The 25690-nt window shown below is 36.9% G+C and overlaps 1 protein-coding gene across 7 annotated transcripts in view; it reads left to right on the plus strand.

The window, feature by feature from the left end:
- Positions 1–25690, plus strand: part of igsf21a (immunoglobin superfamily, member 21a) — a 258609-nt gene that overhangs the window by 155670 nt on the left and 77249 nt on the right. For all 7 annotated transcript variants that reach the window (XM_067387240.1, XM_067387239.1, XM_067387237.1 and 4 more), the window contains one exon: positions 14470–14591. In XM_067387240.1, coding sequence (XP_067243341.1) covers positions 14470–14591 — 122 coding nt within the window. The remainder of the gene's footprint in view (positions 1–14469; positions 14592–25690) is intronic.

Genomic DNA, 25690 nt, shown 5'->3' on the forward strand with positions numbered 1-25690 from the left:
GGATTACAGTGTAAAAGAATATTATTGTGTAGGCTACATAAATATAAAAATGTAATGATGAATAGTCATTGCATGTATTAGAATTAGGCTACCTATTTTCAATTCAGCCTATTATACTATATTAGACTACTTATAATGATGAACGATAATTGGCTAATTAATTGAACAATCGTGCCAATACACACACATTTATATTAACTGACTCATCGCACTGAGCTATTTGAAAGCCTGCATCCAACGCAGACGACTGAAAGATTGACTGGCCACTTAACAGCCTTCTTCACCTCGGGAAGCTTTGGTGGAGTCCCGTAGATGATCTGCTCGCGCGCTTTAACTTCGCGCACGAGCAGATCGGTTTCTTCGCTTGAAAAGCATTCAGCTTTTCCGCCAACAAATTTCGCCATGTAAATAGCAGTCTGCCATGGCGCGAGCGCATCTCGCTCTTAAAGGGAATGGGAGATGACACTCTGATTGGCTTATTGAACGTTACGCCCATTACTCATTAAGAGAATAGGGACAACCCATTTCAAAAATGCGCCCCGGCGCACGGACCGTTTTTCCGTCGTTAAAATGGCAAAAGTGGGTTTGGACATGCCCTGACTGCACCTGCGCCGTGCGCTTTACACTTTGCGTTTAGATCGTTAAAATAGGGCCCCATATGTTTAAACTGAACATAAACAGGTGGAACAAGAATGGGCATGTGTTAAAACACTGAATCTTTACTGCATGCAGTGTAAAAGAAACCTAATAGATCCACTACTGTCTATTATGTTGCTAATATAATTTGAACTTCAATATTGACGAAAAAAAAAAGAGGAAACCACTCATGGTTGTCATGACTGTAATAAGTGCTTTTTGGAATTGAACATGAACACAAAGTTAGGCCTAGAGAAATCAAAGGAAATTGGTACAGCTAATTTTAATTACAGGCCTGTCACTCTGCATTGAATCAGCATGCTATTAATCTATTATATCTAAAAATCACAAGGTAAAGACCAATAATTTAATTGAGAAATACTTGAAAGCCAAATGCCTTTGTTTTAATTCAATTTTTAATATATGTAAATATTTAACTCTTAAGCTAAAAGAATGTGTTCGAGGCATACAGTATTAGTTTATGAATCAAAGTAAACTTGCCTGGTAAAATTAACGATTGTTAGAGAGTCACATTTGAAAACTTGACTTCTGGTCATGACCACATCCTTAAAAAAAAGTTTTGATCAAATTCAACATGACATCGTGTGCCCTCTTTGCAAAGAGAAGTCTTAAGGAAGCCGTTCACGATGGAGGCTTTTTACAAACTCTTTGAATATGGGTGACGTTTTTGGTTTATCTTTGAAAGCTTCCCTTTTACACTCCCTTTAAGAAGTTCCCTTTGAAGCCTCCCTTCAGCTGCCATAACGCATTACGATCCAGCAAGTGCAACAACGTCAGTACCACATGACAAACAGAGAAACGCTGGAAAACCAGATTTGACACGTGGCGGAAAACTTGCATCAAAGGACAAGGTTTAATATTGAATGAAGGTTTTTGTTCTGTAATTAACTGTGTCAAGCGCAGTTCAGTTGGCAGAGACAGTCACACTGCAAACCTAAATGATTTGTGAGTAATGGGCCACCGTCTGTTCCTCCTGTGAGGTTTGTTAAAGTAAGTAAATAAATAAGTAATATCACAGCGTTCTTGGTATTAAGAGAAGTATAAAATAAGCCTCATTGCTCAGTATGGGAGATTGATGAATATTTGAAGGCTTCATCGCAGGATAAACTCTTTTTTTTATATATAATTTATTTTCTTTTGCTGTTATGCAGGAAGCAGGAGAAATGATTACTTCAAATCTGTATGTTAATCCTTGGTAACCTGCCTGACACCTTGTCATCACAAAATAAAGGCCAAATCCCTTCTTTGGATTACTGATAAGCCCATCTCTGAATGATGCCTCTGTCGTCTCAGTAATAGGTGGAACATAAAACCGGGTTGTTACACAGGAAGTTCATGGTGGGGCTGGAAATGGCTTCTGTATCTTCTTTGACATGGAATTACTGGGCTGTTACACCACAAAAGATGTTTTAACAGTGTAGTTAAAACAAGATATGTACAAATAAACAAGAATATGCCTACTAGATAGAGAAACATGCAGAGATTTTTGTCTTTGAGTCAACTTGAAATGCTACTTTCAATGCATTTTACTGTCTTTTTTCAGAGTCTAATAGAATTCAGTGAGGAAAAAATGCTAGGTGGAGTCAATCAGGAATTGATTGAATCAGGAAAAGCAGGTTTTAAATGCTAGAATGAAATCAGGTGATGGAAATGTATGATGGATTGCTGATAATAGGTAAGTTATTTCAGAGGTGGCGCAAGTTACACATATATAGTTATATAGTATTGCTGCAACTAATGATAATTTTGATAATCAGTCAATCTGTCGATTTAAACAATTAATCAGATGAAAAATCTAAAATTCTAAATAAGTCAGTGCTGTCTCCGAACAATGTGTAATATAAAGCCTATAAAACAAATATAGAGAAAGTATCTAATGTAGGCTATACGGTACATTATTACCAAAAAATGTTAAAATACAAACATTACATTCTAAACCTAAAAACAACTGATTGCTTATTTTTAAGCAGAAATTTATTACTGTTACTGCTCTCATAAATATGATTACTTGTGTTACATGTATATTTTTAAACTTACACTTAATTTCGAACAAAAAATATTTTAGCAAAATGTGTATTTTCGTAAGAATTACTGCGCTTTGTCTTTTTGACAATCAATGATCACCGTGTGTGTCTCTTTTTGGCGCCCACCGGTGCTCGTTCACTGAAGTCTGGGAAGTTTAACGAGACGCTGTCAGAATGTAAAAAATGGAATTACTCGCAGGGACTTTCTAACATTTACAGATAAGGATATAACCATAAAATGTAAGTTATGCGCTGAGGAAAACACATGCATGTCAGACCACATGCATCTGTCAAAGCAGTGCACGAAAGGGGAAGACGTGTTAAACGCTTATGCTTTTGTTTGAAGCTCTTATAGATATGAAGCAAGTATGTTTCTGACAACTTGGATTATGTACCTTTCCCAGAGCAGCTCACTCTTTGTCCTCCACTGTTTTCCATATCCGTTTTGTCTATAGAAATGGGTCATTAAAACGACATGACAGGCTGATGGTTTTTGAACACAGCGCTCAGACGCGACTAAGCGATGATCAAATTCGTTATTGCAGCCCTAATATATAGCAAAAACTGAATATGTTAACAATAAACAAAAATAAACACACAAACATGTAAACTACATTATAGTATAGTTTTACAATCACCAATATTTGAGTTGCTATATTATATACAGTAAAATACTACTTAGCACTATCATAGTTAAAAGCAGTGCCATATTTTCAGCTGAGACTGACAATTTTAAAGTTATAAATATTATCATACTTGCGCTAGCTTTGTATAATTCACACAATCTCTCCTTATTTAGCAATGCCACCACCAGATCCAGATGGTGAGAGTCTCTGTCCAAAGGGGCAGGTGTAGTGCAAAGAGACAGTATCTTCTGGAACGCTCTGAACATATGCAGACACACAGGATCTGCTGTGGCCCATAATGTCTTCTGGACCATCTGTCTACCGACGCTCTCGCCCACCCCTGCCTGTTCGCATCTGTAGATGGATAAAATGAAATATTCAAATGACAGATCAACTGTATAATTATTGTCTTGATGCCATGGTGTGTAGTGGTGCAACAATTTGGTTTGTATGCTTTTCCAAATGGCACACTTGCAGAGAAAAACAAAACAAAATGGTAGGAAATCCCTTATTTCCCTTAGTATCCCTTAGTAGAGTATAGTCAGACTTCAATTATGAATTTAATTTCTGGAAATCTAGGTCCTCAAATAACCTATGCTTAGCTCTCTCTGGTCCAAAGGATTAAGGGTGAACTCTGTGTCCTCTTTTCGTATCCCACTGTCACCTTATCCTTCAGTCAAAGATGTGTTTTCTACTGCAGACTGTGCAGATTGAGGCCTTACATAATGTGTGTTGTTGTCTCCTCATTGACTAAAACTTACATAACATGTTTTTGTGTGTGTGTGTGTGTGTGTGTGTGTGTGTGTGTGTGTGTGTGTGTGTGTGTGTGTGTGTGTGTGTGTGTGTGTGTGTGTGTGTGTGTGTGTGTGTGTGTGTGTGTGTGTGTGTGTGTGTGTGTGTGTGTGGATGTGGATGGGGAAATGTATGAGTAGGTTTATTGTTTGTTTCGTATAGTTGAGTTTTCCTAGAGATGTTCTAGTGTTGCTGAAGCCCTATGGCACTTCAGTTGACAGGAAATGAGTCAAAGTCTCTGTAAGAAAGTCCCCAATTACTGTTAACACAGGGCCAGGGAATGCTTCCTGCCTCCTCTGTTTTGTAGGAAATTGGACCTCATGTGTGATGTCCTTCTGGCAGAGCAAGACAACCTCTCTTAGTCCTCCCCTTGGTCTTTATTGTCCTTAAGCAGTAGGTTAATGTATGCCCCAGACAGTAAATCCCCAGCATTATAATCAGCATGGATGTCTTCCCTATTAAATTCACCCTTCCTGTTTATTTTTCTGTTTTAGAAGACAAGAAGTCTTACATTGCTTTTTCGATTAATTTTTGCGACGCGCTCCACAAGTTTCACGGAAAGGACACTGGGACGGCAGAAAGCGGCATCCTGTTTGTATTCTTTATTTTACAAAAGCACAATGTTTTGTTTTTTTTATTGAGCGTGTACACACACACAAAAAAAAAAAACCTTTACAGTATAGAATAATGTCTTATCTGTATGACCATGAATGACGGAGTATTTTAAAGGCACTATATGTAAGATATTTCGATTCAAATATCAAAAAAACACTTGAACAATGTTATATATTCTGTGTACATGCATTATCTATGTCCAGAGAAATAAGCAAGGACACGGACGTGTCCATGAATCGCCTATCAATGACATTATATCCGTGTTATCCTCGACTTCTGTTTTATTTTGCAGAAGCGTCTTTCTATTTTGTAGAAAGATGCTTTAATGTATTGTATATTTAATATAATATAATATATAATTTAATATATATATATATATATATATAATATGTTTTATTAGGCAGGTCAGCAATACAGTTAGTCTTATTGTTTAAATGGTATTTTTGTTTATTTACCGTGAGTACCATGTTTTACCATGCCTAATATTGTTCTAACTTACTGCAGTGTGCAACAAGTGTCTCATAGTAGCCGCCAAGCGAACGCAAATAGCATTATAACAACTTTCAACACAAAAATGTATCTATGATAAAACAGCGCTACGTTACCCCACATATGCATGACTGGAAGAAGTGGAAGCGGTCATCTGTGGCATAATAAAAGCTCCAATGCTCTCGAACCGTGTGTGTCTCTCATTAGCAATCGCTCCTGCGACCTCGTTCTGCTCCAATGGTTTTCAGCCACACCCTGCTTCATACTACAGTAATCTTGAATACATTAGCTCATCCATGAATATGATTTCTGCCCAAGTCCTATATGATTCTTTTCCACCGGCTGTAGATGTGAAGACACCACCTCCCATGATTCCGCGAAATCAAGGTGCCTTTGTTCCGATAAGTGACCTCTAGCTACTGTATGAAAAATTACATATTGTGCCTTAAAGTTGTTTCCACTGTTATAATGAGACAAAGTCATTTGGCATTATGCCGATTTGTGCCGTGACTTGAGGAAGTCTAACTACTAGTCCAGAGATGAAATATGCATGTCCTGGAAATGGGAAGCCTCAGGTGCTGCTTCACTCGCTATCTCCTCGTGGAAAGGTGAAGTTGGCTCTTTTTCTCCTCATCTTTCCGTGATTTCTTTCTAGTTTGTGCATCCACCATTGTCACCACATGTTAATGAACTCTCACGCGAAAGAAAATGAAAATGAGGCTACGCACAACACGTTAATCAAACCAATACGTTTTTTTAAAAAAAACAGCCGTTGAATTTTACCATGCATCATTGGTCAATCTTGGGGGGTACGTACCGAACCGACGTAAGAACTGAAACAAGACTTCTGTGTACCGTTACACCCCAAATATACACAAAATATCACACCAAGTAACATCTCTAAACAAGCAAAAAGTTGTGAATACACACATTTCTTGCAACCAGCTGATCCAAAAGTCATTTTAAGTGGCTGTAAGCTGTCTTCCTTTCAAATAAGTGCCACTTAGGTTGATATTTTGTCATATAATAATACATTGACATTCATACATTTTTAAGTGTGATTTAGGTGTCCAAATACTTTTTTGGACCACTACTTGGCCTTTGGCTTGACCTTGTGAAACCAGAGTCGTTCAGATGTTCTCTTCGGCCCTGATTTAGGCTCAACTGGAGCTGGAAAATGTCTGGCAGCATGAGGTTTAATCCCAGAGTTCCAATCTGCCAGAGAATGCCTCATCCAATCACTGCTCTGTCCTCCCTGGTGGTCTTGGAATGGAAATGAGTGACAGCATGCCTAGAGCATGTGACACTCACATTGGGGCAGAGGAATATTTATCCCCAATGGCCATCTTGTTTTTTGTGTGTGTGTGTGTGTGTGTGTGTGTGTGTATACACATCACTTCCTCATTAGAGTTTTGAGTTTTAACTTATCAGGCAGCTATCAAGCTACCCAGTGCCCTGTTTGACAAGTGTTAACAAGGTGGGTGCCATGAATAGATATATAAATATATGAAATGTGTACTTTTGACTGCTTATTTGCCTCATTACTGTAGTTTTATTTGTTATGACACACAAAATGCACTGAGACTGTCACAAATATTCTCATGCAAGACATGCACATGACAGCGCTGCACCTTGAAGACACGTTTTATATAATGGCACCTATCAGCCACAAGAGTTGGGATGGTTGTGTGTCTGTGTTTAAGTGGATAACCCGTCCCATGGCATCTGCGAAAGCCCTGCAGAGAGGCAGATCCCTTTCAGTGTCATAGCCAGAAGGGAGGAGACATCTGACATGCAGTGTGAAATTCATTCAACACACCTCTCACTGTACTCGGCACAGCGGGGACCTCGGCTCACCATGGGTTCCCAGGTGAGCAGGTAGAGCAGTTTAATCTCACAGCTGCGTCCTGTGGAGACATAGGGGAAATATCATAGGGACCTACTGGAGAAACACCGGAGGCTGGGATTTAGTTACAGTTATTACGGCATAGCTTTGAATTACATTTTTGTGTTGTTTAGAATGAAGAGCCCCTGGTGTTGAGGAACGGACACACTTCCAGTGGTACAGCGGTCCCGTTTCATGTTCCTTTCAGAGCGGCCATTGTTCCCATTGTGGGAGCACAATATTAAACCAATTGCCATGCAGATGAGCTGTTCTATAACACTCAGATCAGTACAATGCACCGATCACATCGTTTTTGTTAGCATTTCATCAACACATCAGCTCATACTAAGAACTGCAATAAATCTTATTAAAGCCACGTTCTGCCGTCTTTCCAGTCTGCAAAGTTTAACAATGAAGCTCTGGTAAAACATTACGCTTTAACGAGTCAGTCTCTGTAGATTTACGTTTACATAAGAGTTGATTTAACGTGTTAATTTACTGCAATTAATAATAAATCAACTCCTTGTTAGGTGTTTTTCAGCACTATGTGATGTAGTATACCAGTACCTTAAAAATAACACACAAGATGCTTTAAAGATTTTAAAATATACAAATACTGACTGATATATTTAACTTAAGTTCTGATAAATAAATAAATATATATATATATATATATATATATATATATATATATATATATATATATATATATATATATATTTTTTTTTTTTTTTTAAGTCTTATTCTCACCATGTCTGCATTTATTTGACTAAAAATATAGTTAAATATAGTTAAAATGTTATTTTTTCCTGTAATAGCAAAGCAGAATTTTCAGCAGCCATTACTCCAGTCTTCAGTGTCACATGATTCTTCAGAAATATGCTGATATGGCAGTTAAGAAACATTTATTGTTATTATTAATGTTAAAAAGAGTTGTGCTGCTTCATATTTTTGTGGAAACCATGATACATTTTTTTTTTTTTTTTCAGGATTTTTCAATGAATAGAAAGTTTAGTTGAACCGTATTTATTTGAAATAGAAATCTTGGTAAACTTACTGAGCTTTCTTCTTCTTCTTCTCCTCCTTCTTCTTATTCTTTTTTAAATATTGATAATTACTGGGCAGATGCAGCTTATACAGGGTATTTATTTTTTCAGGATACTGTACGTGTTCCCTGGGAATCCCACACAGCATTGGTGTTGTTATCTGCATGTTCCACACGTTGGGCTCCTTCAGTTTACACACCATGTGTTGGCACTAGTTTCTATGTAGTCTGGTCACCATTCACTAGATGAAACCAGGTCAATGGCAAATAAACATTGTTTACAAAAGCTTTCTCACCCAAGGTAAGACGGCGTGTTTTGCAGAGGTTTGTATACTATGCACACAGAACTAGATTAACTGCTGGATACGCAATATTTGAGATCCTACAAAGGAAGACACAGGAGTGTGGCTGTAAATATTTTTTATAGGGACTGTGCACCCCATGTGGCTATGTTTGTTCAGAGTGCTGAATGGGCTTAATGCATTTTCAAAAGAGTGTTTCTTCCACATTCTATATCCATAGTGACTACCTTAAATCTTCAGAAGACACAAGTTGAGAGCAAGTTTATTGATATGTGTTTTTTGTCACACCATTGACATGCGTATGACATAAGAGTATGCTTTGCGGGTTGTTATTTTGCTGTCAAATCACTAATTTTAGGCCTGTCAACCTTTCTCAGGTTATGAAATAATGGCTTACAATAGGGGTGGTCGTAAAACGAGACAAAATCCTGTTAAGTGATGGGCGGGGGAGGGAATGGAAGAAAAATAACGAAGCAGGAGAGTTTTTGACCACATATCTGAAAGGATGACAGCAGTGGGTGTATCCTGAACTGCCAAATAGTAAAAAAAAAAAAAAAAACACACAAAAAAACCATGCAATTTATTTCAATGTACATATATACAATACAATTCAAAATCTGTAGGATTTAATATATATATATATATATATATATATTATTTCTTTTATGCTCATTAATTCTGCATTTAGTTTTAATATATTGTTTTTGTTTTGTTTTGTTTCTGAAGGCAAAGCTGAATTTTCAGTAGCCATTTCTTTAGTCTTCAGTGGCTCATGATACTCCAGAAATCATTCTGATATGTTGATTTTGTGCTCATGAAACATTTTTTTTATTATAAATGTTGAAGACATTTTGTTTCTTTGATGAATAGACCATAATTTATTTGAAATAGAAATATTTTATATTATTATAAATGTTTTACTGTCACTTTAAATCTGTGGAATGCTTCCTTGCTGAATAAAAGTATTAATTTCTTTTTAAAATAATCCTACTGCCCCCAAACTTGGAACGGTATAGTGTGTATTAATCATTTACACCCAGTAAACATTTAAATGTATTCACTCTCATTATATTATCTTAGTTTTAAATAATATTAAATTGAGTATTAATCTTTTTCAAATATAAAAATTGATTTGATTGATTGATTGTCTGACTGACTGATTTGAGTTCAGCCTGATCTGTTTGTCTCCATTCAAATAAACATATTGGAGAAGCCAGTTGGAGTAAATTGGCTTCCATGGGGTATGTTGAAATGTAGACAAGGGCTGCTATTTTCTGAAGCCTCATTTTCAGTATGACTGTGGTAGTGATCTAAGGTCACGATCGGATTAAGCCATTGAGTGTCTATGTGAGTGTGTATGTGTGCGCATGTGCGTATCCTCAGGCTCCAGAAAGTGATTCAGGAGTGCTCTATAAATAACCACAGCTAGGCAGTTAGGCCCGAGGGATGGGGTGCCACTCTGCTGAAGTGAGCTGAGTGAAGGTAGGGAGAAGGCCAAGGCCTCCATGTGGAACCGCAGCAGACGGTGTGCATTGTTTACACTCTGTAGGGATCCTCCACCTTATTCGCTCATACACTTGTAGGTTGCACCCCTCTCCAACCCCTCTTGATCCTGTTTGCCTGCTTGGATGCACTCCTCTATAACATAGCACTGATCAAATTTGACTGAATGAAGCTCAGGCATGCTTGTCATCGAATGAATTGGAGTAGATTTCTGATATTGGAGGCTGTTTGAACATGAAAGGTGAGCGTTTATCGAAGGCAGGGACATTTCTTATGAGGAGGCAAGAGAGGCAGTGTCTCCTCGGAAAAGCTGAATCTGAAATTTACTGCTGCGCTCTTAGTTATTATTTTGAAATAAATAAAAAATACACTACCTTGATGAGAATATACATGTTTTGTTTTTTTTTTTTTTATAAATTGAACTTTAATTATATTGTTAATGTAAAATACAATACAAAAAAATACAAAATAGAATAATTGTATTATTGGTTTAAAAAAACATAAAGATAATCAGTAAGGACTTAGCCTCCTCGTTTCAGAACATGACTGCACACCACTGATCCAAAGTATCCTACTGTTACGGGCAAGCAAGGTTTGTTTTGGGTACAGAGACAGACTTAGAAGGCGGAGATGGTTCTCACCCATCCAGATCCTCTTCCTCCTCTCCAGATGGTAAACGGCCACTGTTGTACTTCAGTGTCTTGGCGGTAATATGTGGAACAGATTCAATAAACTACCCTGCGCTGGATGTGCGTTTCCCCCATGTGGCCTTTTTCCTTAATAAAAGCACATTTATCTGGTTTCCTGTTGTCTCGCTGTCTCTTTCTACATTCACATAGCAGAGGTAGTCGTCAAGACAACAGGGCGGACAGTCATCCATGATGGATATTCTTTCACATGGGAGTTCAGGTCCATTTTCATTAAGAGGTGAATTCCTTTGGCCCACATGTATGTGCCATGCCAGCTGAATGTCTCGTTTCCTTCATCAGCACAGCAATATGCATGGCCTTCTTCAACAGTGCATTTCATATTTGTCTTATATGGAAAATAAATTATATGTTTTTGATGAATTTTAAATAAATGGCCTGAAGTGTATATATGTTTATAAGTATATGTAGCAATAGCCAACAATACATTGTACGGGTCAAAATTATCGATTTTTCTTTTATGCCAAAAAATCATAAAGTAAAGATCATGTTCCATGGAGATATTTAGTAAATTTCCTACTGTAAATATATATAAAAATTGTTTTTGTGAGTGGATATGCATTGCTAAGGACTTCATTTGGACAACTTCAAATGTGATTTTCTCAATATTTTGATTTTCAAATAGTTGTATCTCTGCCAAATATTGTCCTATCATAACAAACCATACATCAAAAGCTTATTTATTCAATTATTTTTTTTTTCCTGATTTTTTTTTTTTAATATAATATACTATATATTTAAATATATAAATATTTTGGTAATCTATGTTTAAAATATGTTTAAATAAATATATTCTGCATACATTATCAGAATGTTCGGCCATGTTTTGCCTTGTTTTTTTTTTTTTTTAAATAATAATGATATTATCCAAAAAAATTAATTATAAGGAAAATAAGGAAATATTTTGCTAAATGTTGCTGTCATGTTTTAAATCATGTAATGTTCTAAAATAAAGCTAAATAAAGTTACTTATAGCTTTATATATATATATATAGAGAGAGAGAGAGAGAGAGAGAGAGAGAGAGAGAGAGAGAGAGAAAATTTATATATAATATAAAACTCTGGAAAAAATGTGAGGAAATTTCAAAAATATATATTTTGGATAATTGTATATATTTACAATGCTAGGCATTATATTTGCATAGCATTGTAAATTTTGAAATATTGAGTGAACAGAGAAAGACCACAGGGAACTGTGATCTAAAAGGGTCTTGGGATGTTCTATCAAACATCTGTATGAGAAGAGAATTCCCATCATGCTCATTTGTTTACTTCATTTTTCCATTTATTCAATTCCATTGTACAGTGGCACCTTGTGTTTCCTACTATGCTCTTGATGTTCTCATTATTGTCCTCTTCTCTTGTCATGATGACAAAGTGGGTGACAGTGTCTATTTTTTTGAAAGGCCCATTTCGCATTTCTGTTTATCAGAGAGAATGTCAGAACCTTTACTCTGCCTCTCCCACTCATCATGTACTCGCCATTTTTAGCATATGCTCGCTGCTTATCGAATATTTTCATATGTGCTTGAATAAACACAAGCACCCTCTCATTTCATAATGCATGTAAACAAAGCAAACCCTTCACCCTGTGTCTCTCCACAATTATAGATTTTTATTTTTCTTTAGTCTCCATTAGGGGTAAAAAGCCGTTTCAGTTATAAAAAAAAAAAAAAAAATAGAAACATGCTCATATGTTCTTTTTCTCATTCTCCTTTTTCCCTCTGTTGATCACTAAAGCAGCAGTTCACTGTGATTTATGAACCAAGATACAGGTGATTTCACATTATGGTTGTACGTTAAAAAGGTCAGAATACAGTTTTTCATAAGTCTTTTGAATGGTTGCTGGATTACACTTGAAGAAATACAGGTAGAAGCATCTCGAGCTGTCCATAACAATACCGCAACCATTTGAGCCAAGAGCTGAAACCACCAAAGGAATCTGTATTCAGCTACTGGGAGCACTTTGTTTTCTAAGACGTCAGACAGAGACATTCTTGCATCTCACCTTTTAAAGCATTATTAGAGTCAACTACAAAAGCAACCAGGATCAACCTGAGGGGAAAACGCAACTATCAAACACAGGTTTGCTTTTAGCGACTGACCTTTTAGTGTCACTACTTCCCTGTAAACCTGTAGCAAAATGTAGCGGGAACTGTAGCAACCGCATTGTCGAATGCTTACAAGACAGCCAGATGGTCAGAATGATCTTCGTGCTCAGAGTGCAATGCTGAAGCGTTCCTTGGATGGTTTTTAAGTGGTGTCACTTAAAAATGCCTTGGGTTGACAAAATCAGCACTTTGCTGATCTGTTTCTGAGACTCTTAAACATACTTGTTTAGATGGCAGTTGTCATCTTATATTTTTCATAGATTAGTTAAGTGCATTCAGTTTTTTTGTTTAGTACAGTTTGTTTCATCATAGTCATCATGTTTGAAATATATAAAATGTGGACAATCTTTTTTTGTGTCCACTCTTTTTTTGTGATATATATCTCTTTTTTGTGTGTGTATTTTATACCAGTAGTACTTAAGTACTTAAAAAAAAAATGTATATATCGTGACAGTATTTTAATCATTTATTAATTATTAATAACTAAAATACATTTCAACAAAGAATAGAACATTTTTAAGACTTTCCTGGCACATTAACATGCATCAACATGCACGTTGTATCTGCATTGCGAGGAAGAGATGGAAGAGCTGTAAAATATTCTTAACCCTCACAATTTTACACTTAAAAGGACTCTTGTTTCAGGTGTATTAAAAATATATCAAATCATGTATAAATTGCTCTGGAATAGCTCTTTGTTATTGTGAGTTTTAGAAATGCATTATGTAAACATTATCCTATACGCTTGGATTGTTTAGCCCGTGTATTCATTGTGCGCATAATTCCTTTCTAAAAGAGAATTTGAGCAATTATGAATCATTGTGTGTTATAGTGGCTGCAGGCATTTATTGTGAATCTCTAGAGGACTAGAGGTTATTGTGGCCGTCCTACACTCATTTGTGAGGGCAGCGTGAATTGTTTGTTCAAATCAGACCAATTTAACATTGTCCTCATGGCACTGTTGTTCTCCACACAGAGGAAAACCAATCACAAATCCACCTAGGACTGATTTACAGCGCCTGGGGACCAGATTAAGAGGCCACAGATAGCATCTCAAGTGTTCGCCGAAAGAAAGACACCTGTCCCGCCAACAATTCCACCGTTTCAAAAGCAGGCATTAACACTTCCATTAAAATCTGTCACCCCTCTTTCTCCTTCTTCTCTGTGTGCTCTGAAGAGAAATCGCAGTCATTCAAATGCTAAGCGACTTTCTCTCCCCTGTGGATATTAGCGCAAAAAAAGAGCAGCGCTCCATCATTTGCCAGGAACTTCTGGGAGGGGAAAAAGACGCAAAATGAGCCAATGGTGCTGAGAATATCCCTCACCTCTGCAATATCTCTTCACATTTCATTACCTTTCCTGTGCCGCAGACCAACAAAATGCAGCAAAAACGTCAGTCATCATTAGATCGCTGCTTTATAGTGCACTAAATTCCTTATGCCACATATGTAAGTGTCTCGCTGATTTCATCATGCTCGGCAGGTTTCCGAGAGCTCATTTAAATTCATCACTTCACAAGCTCTTAAATAATATACCAATAATAACTCTAAACGGATCAATGGAATCGTTTTAAAGTGTGAGAACTAACTTTGCCTGTGGGCATCGAGCTCTTGTACTGTCTCATCTCATTATTTATGTATCGGGGTCTATGGAATATCCACTTCATTATAAGACACATCTTTTTGTTAATGTTTTATTCTTATTTCTCAACAGGTTACTGACGGAGGCACTATTAAGCAGAAGATTTTTACGTACGATGCTATGTTCAATACCAATTACTCCCACATGGAGGATTACCGCAGACGGGAAGACCTGGTGTATCAATCGACTGTCCGGTAAGGGTCGTTCATTGATTTTCACAAAATAGAATACTCATGTGATCTGATCACTGGAGGTGCCAAATTTTGTCATTGACAGATTAATCATTGTTTTGCAAAATTCACTTTTATAAGGTGTTTGAACACAGATTTGTATCCACAGTGTGTGTAAACAACCAGCCTACAATGGTAAAAATCCACCCACTCCTTTTTTTATAAACCTCATAAATCATAAACAGATATTTATTTACGCCGGACTGCTTCACAAACGAGGGTCAGTTCAATGCTGGATTTGCACAAAAGATTAACATGACTACATAAATTTATCCACTAACCATTCAGAAATGTCCGGTTGAATTCTAAAATTTGTAACTTGGGACTCCGGTTTGAACAATGTAAGGCTGAACGTCGCTTCTGACAATTTCTGACATTTTGGCTGCATGAGATTCTCCAGTTTTGTTGTTGTTGAGTATCCGAAGCATGAGCTGTAAAGGGGGCCGGGAGCAGCGGCTCCTTTGCAATTAAAGGGACACACACAAAAAACGCGTTTTTGCTCACACCCAAATAGAGGCAAATTTGGCATAATAAATGATCTGTGGGGTATTTTGAGCTGAAACTTCACAGCCTTACATTGACACATTCTGGGGACACCAGAGACTTATATTTTACATCTTGTGAAAAGGGGCAAAATAGGTCCTCTTTAAAGTGTTGGTACATGTTGTCTGAGCCATAGAGCATTGGACTCTGGTACTAATGGTGCCAATGTGACTTCTCATTTATTTTCTATTGGCTTTTAAAAGTAATATAAAGAGAAATCCTTTGGGTTCCTTCTGAATTATCTTTAATTTTCTTATGTGTGCGTCAGAAGAGCGTCTTTGTCAATCCGTTTCACTGTATTTTCAGTGTCTTGCATCATAAGCATTCATTTTTATGATGTCTTGTCATGTCAAAATTATATTAATGTTTGACACCCAGATCAGCACATCTTTTTTTAATAATAGACCAATTGGACAAGTGTGTGGGCAGGATTACCATCTCAGGTGTGTTGAGTATCAATTAGCATATATGCTAATGGCCTTCTGTTTAATTCTGTTGTGCTTCCTCTATTTTTCCTGTGTCCTGTGTATATTGGTCCCATAAAGACCTAAAAAAGTTACACTTTGTAAGTAAAATATGAGCTGATTAAGAATCTTTGCCTCAGCATTCAGCGCGTTCTGGTATTTTCACCCACTAAGCCCTTAGCCAAGCCTTTCAAGCTTTGGGCCCTCAGTTGCAATGTTCCTGCTCCCCATTCAGAAGCATCATCTTTAGCCTCCCCTTTTTGAACATCTGCTTTAGTGTTTCACAGGCCCGCTGAGGAACAGACGTGTTTCCCAAATCATCCATGATACCTGAGGCTCAGCTTCAGGCAGAAAAGCAACAGCAAGCCCTAGAAATACTTTGTCATACGTACTCTGCTTCTCAACAAAACATACAAGTTTCTTGTCAGACCAAAAGCTGGAACAAACTATTAGATGAAGAGGAGAAAAAAGAAGGTTTTGAATACTTGTTTAACCTGCTGCAAGACTAGCTGCAGTTTCTAAACAGCAGATATCTACAGTGCACGTGTGTAACTACTCTATCAGAGTTTTTTAGGTAACAGGCTACAATGCCTCCTTGCTTTGCCTGGATAGTGGGACAATATATGTTGTGTGCACACGCACAGGAACAAACACTCCTACCCAGCAGGAAGTAAATTGACTGTCACACTGTAAGCAGCAGTAGGGATCACCTGTTTTGACCTCGCAGTCTCACATAATGCTCGGGAAGGAAGATGGCATCCGCAGAGACCATCAAGCTTCATGTGCAGTCACCTAAGTATAAACACACATTGGGCCCTATAATACACCCGGCGCAATGCGACCCAAGGCGCAGAGCAAGTGTGTTTGCTAGTTTGCGTCCGGCGCCATTCACGTTTTCCCGTTCAGCGCCACGTCCTTAAATTAGTAAATGCATTTGCGCCAGTTAGTGTGCCCATGGGTGTGCTGGTCTAAAAAAGAGGTGTGTTCAGGCGCATTGCCGGCACACTGCTATTTTAAGGAGCTGAAAATAGACTGCGCCATAGACCAACTCAAACCTGGTCTAAACTCTAAAGTCAATGGCGCAATATTTTTTTGTTAGAGCGCGTTGGTAGAAACTGCGCCTCTGGGCGCGTCCACAGTGCGCGCTGACTTTGCTTATTACACACAGGGATGCACATCACACAAACATGCCAAATATTAAAAACAACAGGATTACGGTGTAAAAGAATATTATTGTGTAAGCTACATAAATATAAAAATGTAACTTTGTTTAACTTCTAACTAAACATTTAACTTCGCGCACGAGCAGATCGGTTTCTTCGCTTGAAAAGCGTTCAGCTTTTCCGCCAACAAATTCCGCCATGTAAATAGCAGTGTGCCATGGCGCGAGCGCATCTCGCTCTTAAAGGGAATGGGAGATGACACTCTGATTGGTTTATTGAAAGTTACGCCCATTACTCATTAAGAGAATAAGGACAACCCATTTCAAAAATGCGCCCTGGCGCATGGACCGTTTTTCCGTTGTTAAAATAGCAAAAGTGGATTTGGACACGCCCTGACTGCACCTGCGCCGTGCGCTTTACACTTTGCATTTAGATCGTTAAAATAGGGCCCCCTGTCTCAAAAATCATAAACAGTATTATGTTTTACAGTTAAAAATCTACTTAACCCAAGATTTATTCTCTGAAATTTTGTTTTAAGCATAGTTTAAATGTACTTATGTAACTATGCTTAAACTTATGTAAAGTTTGTCAATACAAGCAGAGATGGGCATAAATACATGAAAATATATTTAGAATAAAAATACAAAAAATACCTAATTCTTAAATTCTCTCATTTTTATTATTATTATTTAAATTCAAATATAGTATTGTGTATTTTGAAAATACACAAAATACATTTGAAATTGGCCATTCAGTGAAGTATCACTATTTGACTGTAATCTATCTGGACTTTTTCTGGACTTAGTCACCTAATCCTACCACCAACTTCTCAGAAAGACTGGGTGTCATCTGTGCCATTTCTGGACTTATTTCTGACCAGGTTACACTGCAGTCTATTACTATTGGTGAACACACCACAGGACACAAATAAATCACATGCGATATGACCAAAATCTTATATCATGATATAATTAATTTTCACAGTTACAAAATATATTGTATCATGATACAGTCTTTTTTTTTCTGGAAGTAAGGTTTTAGATTTTAAAAGGTTTTAGGTTTTAAATTTCACTTTTCTCAAAACCAGAATCAATACCACAAAAACTTATACCAGGCTAACTAATGTAATCAGTTATTGAAGACAAGTAAACAGTCAGTAATAAAGTAAGAACAAAGAAACAAATGACACACAATAGAACAAATAAATACAACAGAACAAAAATATGAATTAAAGTTTTTTTTTTTGTTTTGTTTAGGGTGGTCTACCTATCAGAAATAAGAAATACTACAGTAATATAATGAAGTAATCAAATGTAAAATAAAACGCTGCATAGTCTTCACTGTTTAAATTAAATATAAATTGATTCATATTAAAGTTACAAAAGTTATGCAGTCAAGAACAGTGATTTTTACATATTTTTGTGTGTATTTGATCATTTACAGCAGAAAGCTGCCTGTAAGTTTGTGAATACTGAATGTGAGTTCTATTTGCAGCATATTGCACTTTTAATAATTGAATAGCTCACTTTTAAAAACGTCATGCACGTCCTGCTCTTTATTACTCATTTGACCATGTTTCTTTATCGCTCTGTGTCAATAACTCCTAACTCCGGGTTATATATACTAAAAGCACAGATATATGTGTATACTGCAATACATAAATGATATCACACACTTGATATCATCACCATGATATATCTCGTCATATCACCCAGTCCTAGCAAGCATAATGCTTAAAACCCATTTGGCTAGCAGCCAATAAAACCAAAAACCTATTAACTATCAAGACCGACTGGCTAGCGCAATTTTCCCCCTAGCCAGTTCTCTTTTATTCCTTCATGTTAACTGAAGGCAAATCTGAATGATTTTTCATTTCAACTTTAATCAACAAGTAGTATCAACCATGACATCCTCCACCTTATCTTATTCCTAATTGAGAAAATTCACTCACCCAGTGCTTTAGTATGTTCAGTAGTATTTTGTATAGTTTTACATACTTGTACAATATCTGAAATACTGCCCATCCCTGTTTGCAAGTGAACAATACTTTTAAAAGTTTGAGGGTATCACAGGCATATACTGTGACAGAGTAATGAAAGGATATAGTGCAATTGATGGTTGCTAATGTGTTGCTAAGCGGTTGCTAGGTTGTTTTTGGTGGTCACCAAGGCTGTATGGATGGATGTATGGACGGACTGATGGATGGATGGATGGATGGATGGATGGATGGATGGATGGATGGATGGATGGATGGATGGATGGATGGATGGATGGATGGATGGATGGATGGATGGATGGATGGTTGGACGGATGGACGGATGGGTGGACAGATGAATGGATGGACGGGCGGATGTGTGATTGATGGCTAGAGTGACAATTTTTTGCAGCACAGACACTTGAATGACACACAAGTGTACACACTTCATAAATCCTTTTCCTGCAGCCTCAGACACAGCATTCTGTGGGAGATCCAGAGCACCCAAACAGGATATTTCACAGGTATTATCTCTCATTTTCATTCCGGAGTGGCAAAACGCCACACCAGCAGGCCTTGCCACTCTAATTCAGTTCTCAGCCTTTCGCCTGTAAATAAATGCACAAGTAAGGATCTTTCTGAAAATGAAAGCAGAGAGATAGACATGTCTGTCTCTAGCTGGGCCATAGAAGTTGAATTGTTTTTACATTAAACTGAGAAAGCAGTGATGCCTGACTGCATGCTGCTCAGAAGTATACGTATCTCTTGAAATAATGGAGAATAAAAAATATTGTTTAGAACTGCTTATTTCTAATCATTTGCCAGTCCCTTAAATGACAGTTTGAATTCCCTGGAAAACTCAACACAACACAAGGTGTCAAATTATTACAGGCCAGAATTGAAATTTCTATGTCTTTTCTAAACTTTCCCCTCACAATCCCCCTAAAGGAGGCTACGTTGTTGAAGGCATTTGAAAAATTAATTCTGTTTCTTTTTAATATTTAATATAAGTCATAATGTTAGGTCTTTCTTCTTGTTCTTCACTAGCTTCTTCTTGTCACTAAGCTGCCAATGGATTAAGATGGAGAGTTTGAGCTGTCCATCAAATCTCAAACAGGCCCACAGGACCCTCCCCTTGCACTCCAACCTGGCCCTCTTCTCTCATTATCATGGACACCTCAATTCTCCACCTGTTCCTATGAGACCCAACTGCTCTTGGCAAAAGATTCGACTTTATACTCTGAAACAAAAGCACTTACGCCCACCGGGCCCTCCAGGGTCCTTCAGGAGAAGCCTGTTCTTCAATAAAAGCCCCTGATTATCATCCACATCTATCAGATTTTTTTTCATGACTCTTTACTGAAACGCGACAACTGTGTTAAAAGAGACAGATGAAATATGTTTTGTGTCATTGAGGCATGTGATTTCTCTTTTTAGTTTTGAAGTGAGGACACTGTAATGGGATTTGGGTGTGTGAATATGCAATGTAAAAAATGTTAAAATTTAGTGGGTCTCATTCATGAAACACGAGCAGAACGAATTTTTGTGTAAATCGTGTGTAAAGTGGTTCTGGCGTAAATTTTCAGATTCATAAAAATGTTCGTATTTTCCAAATGTTAGTTGGTACGAAAGAAATCTACACCTGCTCCCAGCCACGCGTAAATAGTGCGTTTAACATCCGAATGTTTTGCTCATTAATAAGGCTGCATTTTAACATTAGACATTAGACAGCATTATGATAAAATATTATATAGTAATTACATAAGTTTTTTCTTTTTACTTTTATTGTGAGAGCCAGTAATAGCGTCTGCAAACGGAGCACTTTAATCAAATAATTAATTGATTTCAATAGGGCTGGGCAAACTAATGACCCCTTAATTGTTATGGAAATTGTTTCCTATAAAATGGCCAAAATCCTTTGTTTGGTGTCATAACATGATGCCCATATATAGTTGTCAGTCGGATTTAATGGGCGGGATTTATGGTAATTGAGAATGAGCGTGCACGCTCGTCCCATTTACGACTGATTGGAATTCATTAACACACACAAATTTCACTATCACTTCTGACGTTTACGAAGTATTTGTGAATCAGGAGAAGAGTTTTCTGGAAGGTCTCTTTACGCGCAAATCACTCACATATTTACTTGTATATTTACGAATGTTTCATGAATGAGACCCGGTGTCTCTAGTTTGTCTAGTCCACAATTTTATTTTTATTTATTCTATTTTATGATTAATCTTATTTTCTTTTTTTATCTATAGTAAAGACTGATGATGTACCAGTCAGGCCAATTTTTTAGCTAAAATTTGGTCATTTGGTTAGCATCAGTCTCATCAGTAAGTACACAACATCTTGATTTTTAGTACTGTAGTTGTTATTATTTATTATTTAATTATTTTTTACATTTATTTTATTTTTAGTTTTATTTATCTTGCATCACACTTTAAAGTTTGCAGAGGCCCCCGAGTGGCATTTACATTTACATTTTTTGTTTTGTTTTGTTTTGTTTTGTTTTGTTTTGTTTTGTTTTGTTTTGTTTTGTTTTGTTTTGTTTTGTTTTGTTTTGTTTTGTTTTGTTTTGTTTTGTTTTGTTTTGTTTTGTTAATCTTGCTGAACCTTTGAAAATTTGCAGAGTTCCCCCCGAGTGGCATTTTATTTATTTATTTTTTGTTTGTTTGTTTTGTGTTTTGTTTTTGTTCTGTTCATCTTGCTGACCCTTTGAAAGTTTGCAGAGGCCCCCAAGTGGCATTTTAATTAATGTTTGTGTAGTTGTTTTTGTTATTGTTGTTGTTTCATATTGAATTGCAGAGGCCCCCGAGTGTCATTATAATTCAGTTAATTTTATTTATTAAGTTAATTCATTTTTAAACATTTTCAGAGATTTCATTTCAGCAACCATGCATGTGGCTCTTTAGACATCGACATCTGCCATTGAAAATCCCATATTGGTTGACCACTACTGACTGTACTCACAATGAATCTCATTCATGCAACAAACAATGGATTTCTTGAGAAAAAAAAAAAAAAAAAACTTTTTGTGTAAATCATTCACAAATCCTTTCATGCATAAATAACATTGAATGTAATTGATTTACACCAATAAATCAGTTACTATTACATGGGGGGGTTAAGCTGATGTTCAAAGCTCTATGAGTGAATATACAAGTAAAAGATGACCTCAGCTGACCTCTGTGTTTGATGACTCATGAAATCATGAGCTACTGCGAATATTCCAACACCATAAATTCAGCCTTGGACATATTCTAACATCATACGCCCACAACGACCAATAAGAACAGGCCTCAGCTGAGAAATTCATGGCACATTTCTGTAATTACAGAATGTTATATTCCTGGCAGCGAGCGCTCTGTCCCTTTCAGCGCACACACACACACTTACACACACTGCAGAGTGGCAGGACCTGGCTAGGCAAATCCCTCCTTGCTTCGGTGTGATTTAGTGCTAATCGGCTTTTTATTACTCTCTGATTAACAATCCATCTACAATTTTAGAGCACAGTGAGAGAGAGAGAGAATACAGAGGGGGTGAAAGTGAGAAAGACTGTGAAGGAGATGGAGTTTCAGTCCCATTGAGGTTATTTTGAAGAACTGAATACCAGAGCGAGCCAGACTATTGTGCAACATCACCGTCATTTCAGCAATCCAAAGAGGAAGTATGCAACAGAGGGGAGAGAATGAGCGAATAAGAGACAGAGAGTGTCGAAAAGGAGAGAGAAGGAGTGGTGGAGAGCTAAGAGGGTGAGAGAGACAGGAATTGAGAAATGTGCTGGCTGGGATTCAGAGACCCGGGCAGTAAAGCTCATCCAGAGAGAGGACACTTGCAGGGTGGAACGTGAGACCAATGCCAATGTACAAAGCCGGAGCCAAACCTCTCATCCAATCATCACGGTCTGTGCATGTCAAGCAGCCCTGGAAGTAAGGGGTGAAAAAACTAACAAAAACAACAATAAAAACTCAAAAAATTGCCAATAGATGTGGTTAAAATGATAGACATCTGTGAGGAGAAATAGCAGAGTGGTTTTATTTACAGCCACTGTATTGTTGCCCTCACCATGATGGTGAACGCACAGCAATTAACTCTGCCTGTGTTTCTACTCATCAAGCCTAAGTGAGCTATCTGAGGTGCAGGGGGAAAGAAAGCCACGGTGGGGAGGGGTGGAGGCGTACATGAAAGGAATGCTTATTCGCTTGTGCTAAGAACTCACCCGCTGCCCTCATTCAATATAAATGAGCTTGGTTTCAGTCAATCTAGCTGTTTTCGGCTTGTTTTAAAGGGGCTGAGCAGCAGGACTTTGTCGACCGGCGCCGGGCACATGCAGACGATGTTGAGATTGTTAAAGGGATTGCTTGACTGAAGCGAAGAGAGTTGTTTTTTTTTTTGGTTTTTTTGAGAGAGTTTTAGAAAATTGTGATATCCAGAATGTGGAACATGAGCTGAAAGAAGATGCAAACAAAGATGGACATGTTTTGTAACCTAGAAACAGGGCAATATAAAAGCCGTCTTTTCTTAATTGTGAAAAGTCTATTTTGTTCAAAAGATTGGGGGTGGCACATTAAATTCACCAAAAATGTATTTCCACAAATATTTTCAACATTGATAATAATAATTTTTTTTTTTTTTTTTTTTTCTTGAGCAGCAAATCAGCTTATTAGAATGATTTCTGAAGGATCATGTGACACTGAAGACTGGAGTAATTTAGCTTTGTCTTTGAGGAATAAATTACATTGGAAAATATATATTGTAAATATAATATAAAATATATTATAAATATAATATAAATTGTAATAATATTTCACAATATCACTGTTTTTAGTGTATTTTTGATCAAATAAATGCAGACTTGGTGAGCAAAAGCGACGTCTTTCACAAACATTAAAAATCGTACTGTCCCCAAACTTTTGAATGGTAGTGTACATCCGTAAACAAGATAATACATGAAATTAGATAAGATAATACAAATAATTCTAAAAAACAATTTACTTTCCTAAATGATTTTCTGGATTTTTGTCCTGGAAAACAAGACAAAAAAAGTCTTCAGAAAATAATTTTTTTGTAGTCTAGAGCTCAAAATTGCCCATCATTATAATTTTCAAGATGAAACTTGGCCCACATTTTCTAATCTATTTTTATGGTTTGCAGCAATAGCCATTTTTCCCCAGCCAGTACAGTTAGTCTGCTATTTGTTTTATTTGGGGCCCTGAGAGAGAATGATGCAAAGAAAAAGAGAGGAACAGAATGAAATAGGTAAAAGCTACAAAAATGGACCACAGGGTCGAGCATCTGTGTATCTCTATCAGCCAACGTCAGCAGTCTTACCCCTCTCTGTGGGGCTCCAGGGACAACAGAAATGGATGGATGGAGTGAGGCATTATAGGAATGTGTTGAGCAGCAAACAGACAACTGTTTTCTTAGGCAGTGGTCTCTCTTGTCCTTCGTCTGGCACATTAGTATGACAGCACACCCAGATTCTTCAGCTTCACTGCAGTCTCTTGTCTCCTACGGGAGGCCAGGAAGGACAATTGTCCTCAGTTTTGATCTGCTATACCTGGAGCTGAAAATCTCACTTTGATTTGCATTGTAGTCCGTGTTCAGGATAAAGAAAGAAGCCTTTGACTCTGTATTATAATAAAACACTTCTTTTGTATACTTTATCATTTCCTTTGGAGTCGTGTAGAGATGTGATATTGCTTTTCTAAAGAATTGGATTTCCCCCAAAAAAATTATTTTCACCTTGCAGATGAAAAAAAAGACTGTAGTTTTAGTACATTGAGCACTGTAAAAAATGACCGTGATTTTAACAGTAAAAGACTGTAAAAATGCTGCGGTGAAAAACTGTCAGTTGGTTTACAGAAAGTTTCCGTACTATATACGGTGAATAACTGTAATAGATCTAACGGTACATTTAATGTAATTTTACGGTAAAATACCATTAAATTCACAGTTTTTGGAAGTGAAAAATAACAATTCATTGTAAAATTTACAGTGAACATTCCCACAATTCCCTGCGTGACACTTCACATTTGATATATTTTCGTTGAAATAACTCTGTTTCTTCTTAGTTTTTCTCATTTTTTTCTAATCAGTTATGTACATTAGGGTTTTATGTTACATCTAATGTTGTTAAATTGATGTTTATTGCATTTTTAAAATTGCATGCATGTTACCATGATGGTGTTTAGTGTGTGTGTGAATGACACTGTGTGTGCACCTTCTATATGTTAGTGGTGTTCTTCTCAGCTTGTGGAAAATTTGAACTTTGATTCATCATGTGACTTTGGTGACTGTCAGTGTATTATAAAGGTGCAAAACAGATATTATTACTTCATTAGGTTGGTAAATTAACATTATATCAGTTAATGAAATACGTTATTTTATCGTAAATTTAACAGATTTTTTTACGTTGCTACTGTATTTTTTACGGTAAAGTTCTGGCAACCACAGCTGCCGTTTTTTTACCGTAAATTTTACTGGGATTTTTTTTACAGTGAGGGTAGATCCAAAACCATAACTCAAGCCCATAATATCAGAGTCTTGAGGGCAGAAACTAAATAACTGCCTAGCAACCACCTAACAACGTGATGAAAGTGAAAGTGACGTGAAGGCCAAGTATGGTAGCCCATACTCAGAATTTGTCCATTATTTGCGTTTAACCCATCTAGTTAGTGCACACACATTAGGGGCAGTGAGTAGTGAACACACACATCTTCAATATTTGTACACTGTAAAACAGATTAGTTACAAGAAAATGCTACTTTTGTCATTGTACTTTAAAATTTCACTTTTTCATTGTGATTCTTTGTAATTATTTATGGAATTTACTAGCAATTTTTCTGAGTGAAAATTGTCTGCACCTTTTTTTCCAGAGCAGATTTATCATGGGAGCTTGACACACAC

The sequence above is a fragment of the Chanodichthys erythropterus genome, chromosome 6 (assembly GCF_024489055.1).
Source record: "Chanodichthys erythropterus isolate Z2021 chromosome 6, ASM2448905v1, whole genome shotgun sequence".
Lineage (NCBI taxonomy): Eukaryota > Metazoa > Chordata > Actinopteri > Cypriniformes > Xenocyprididae > Chanodichthys > Chanodichthys erythropterus.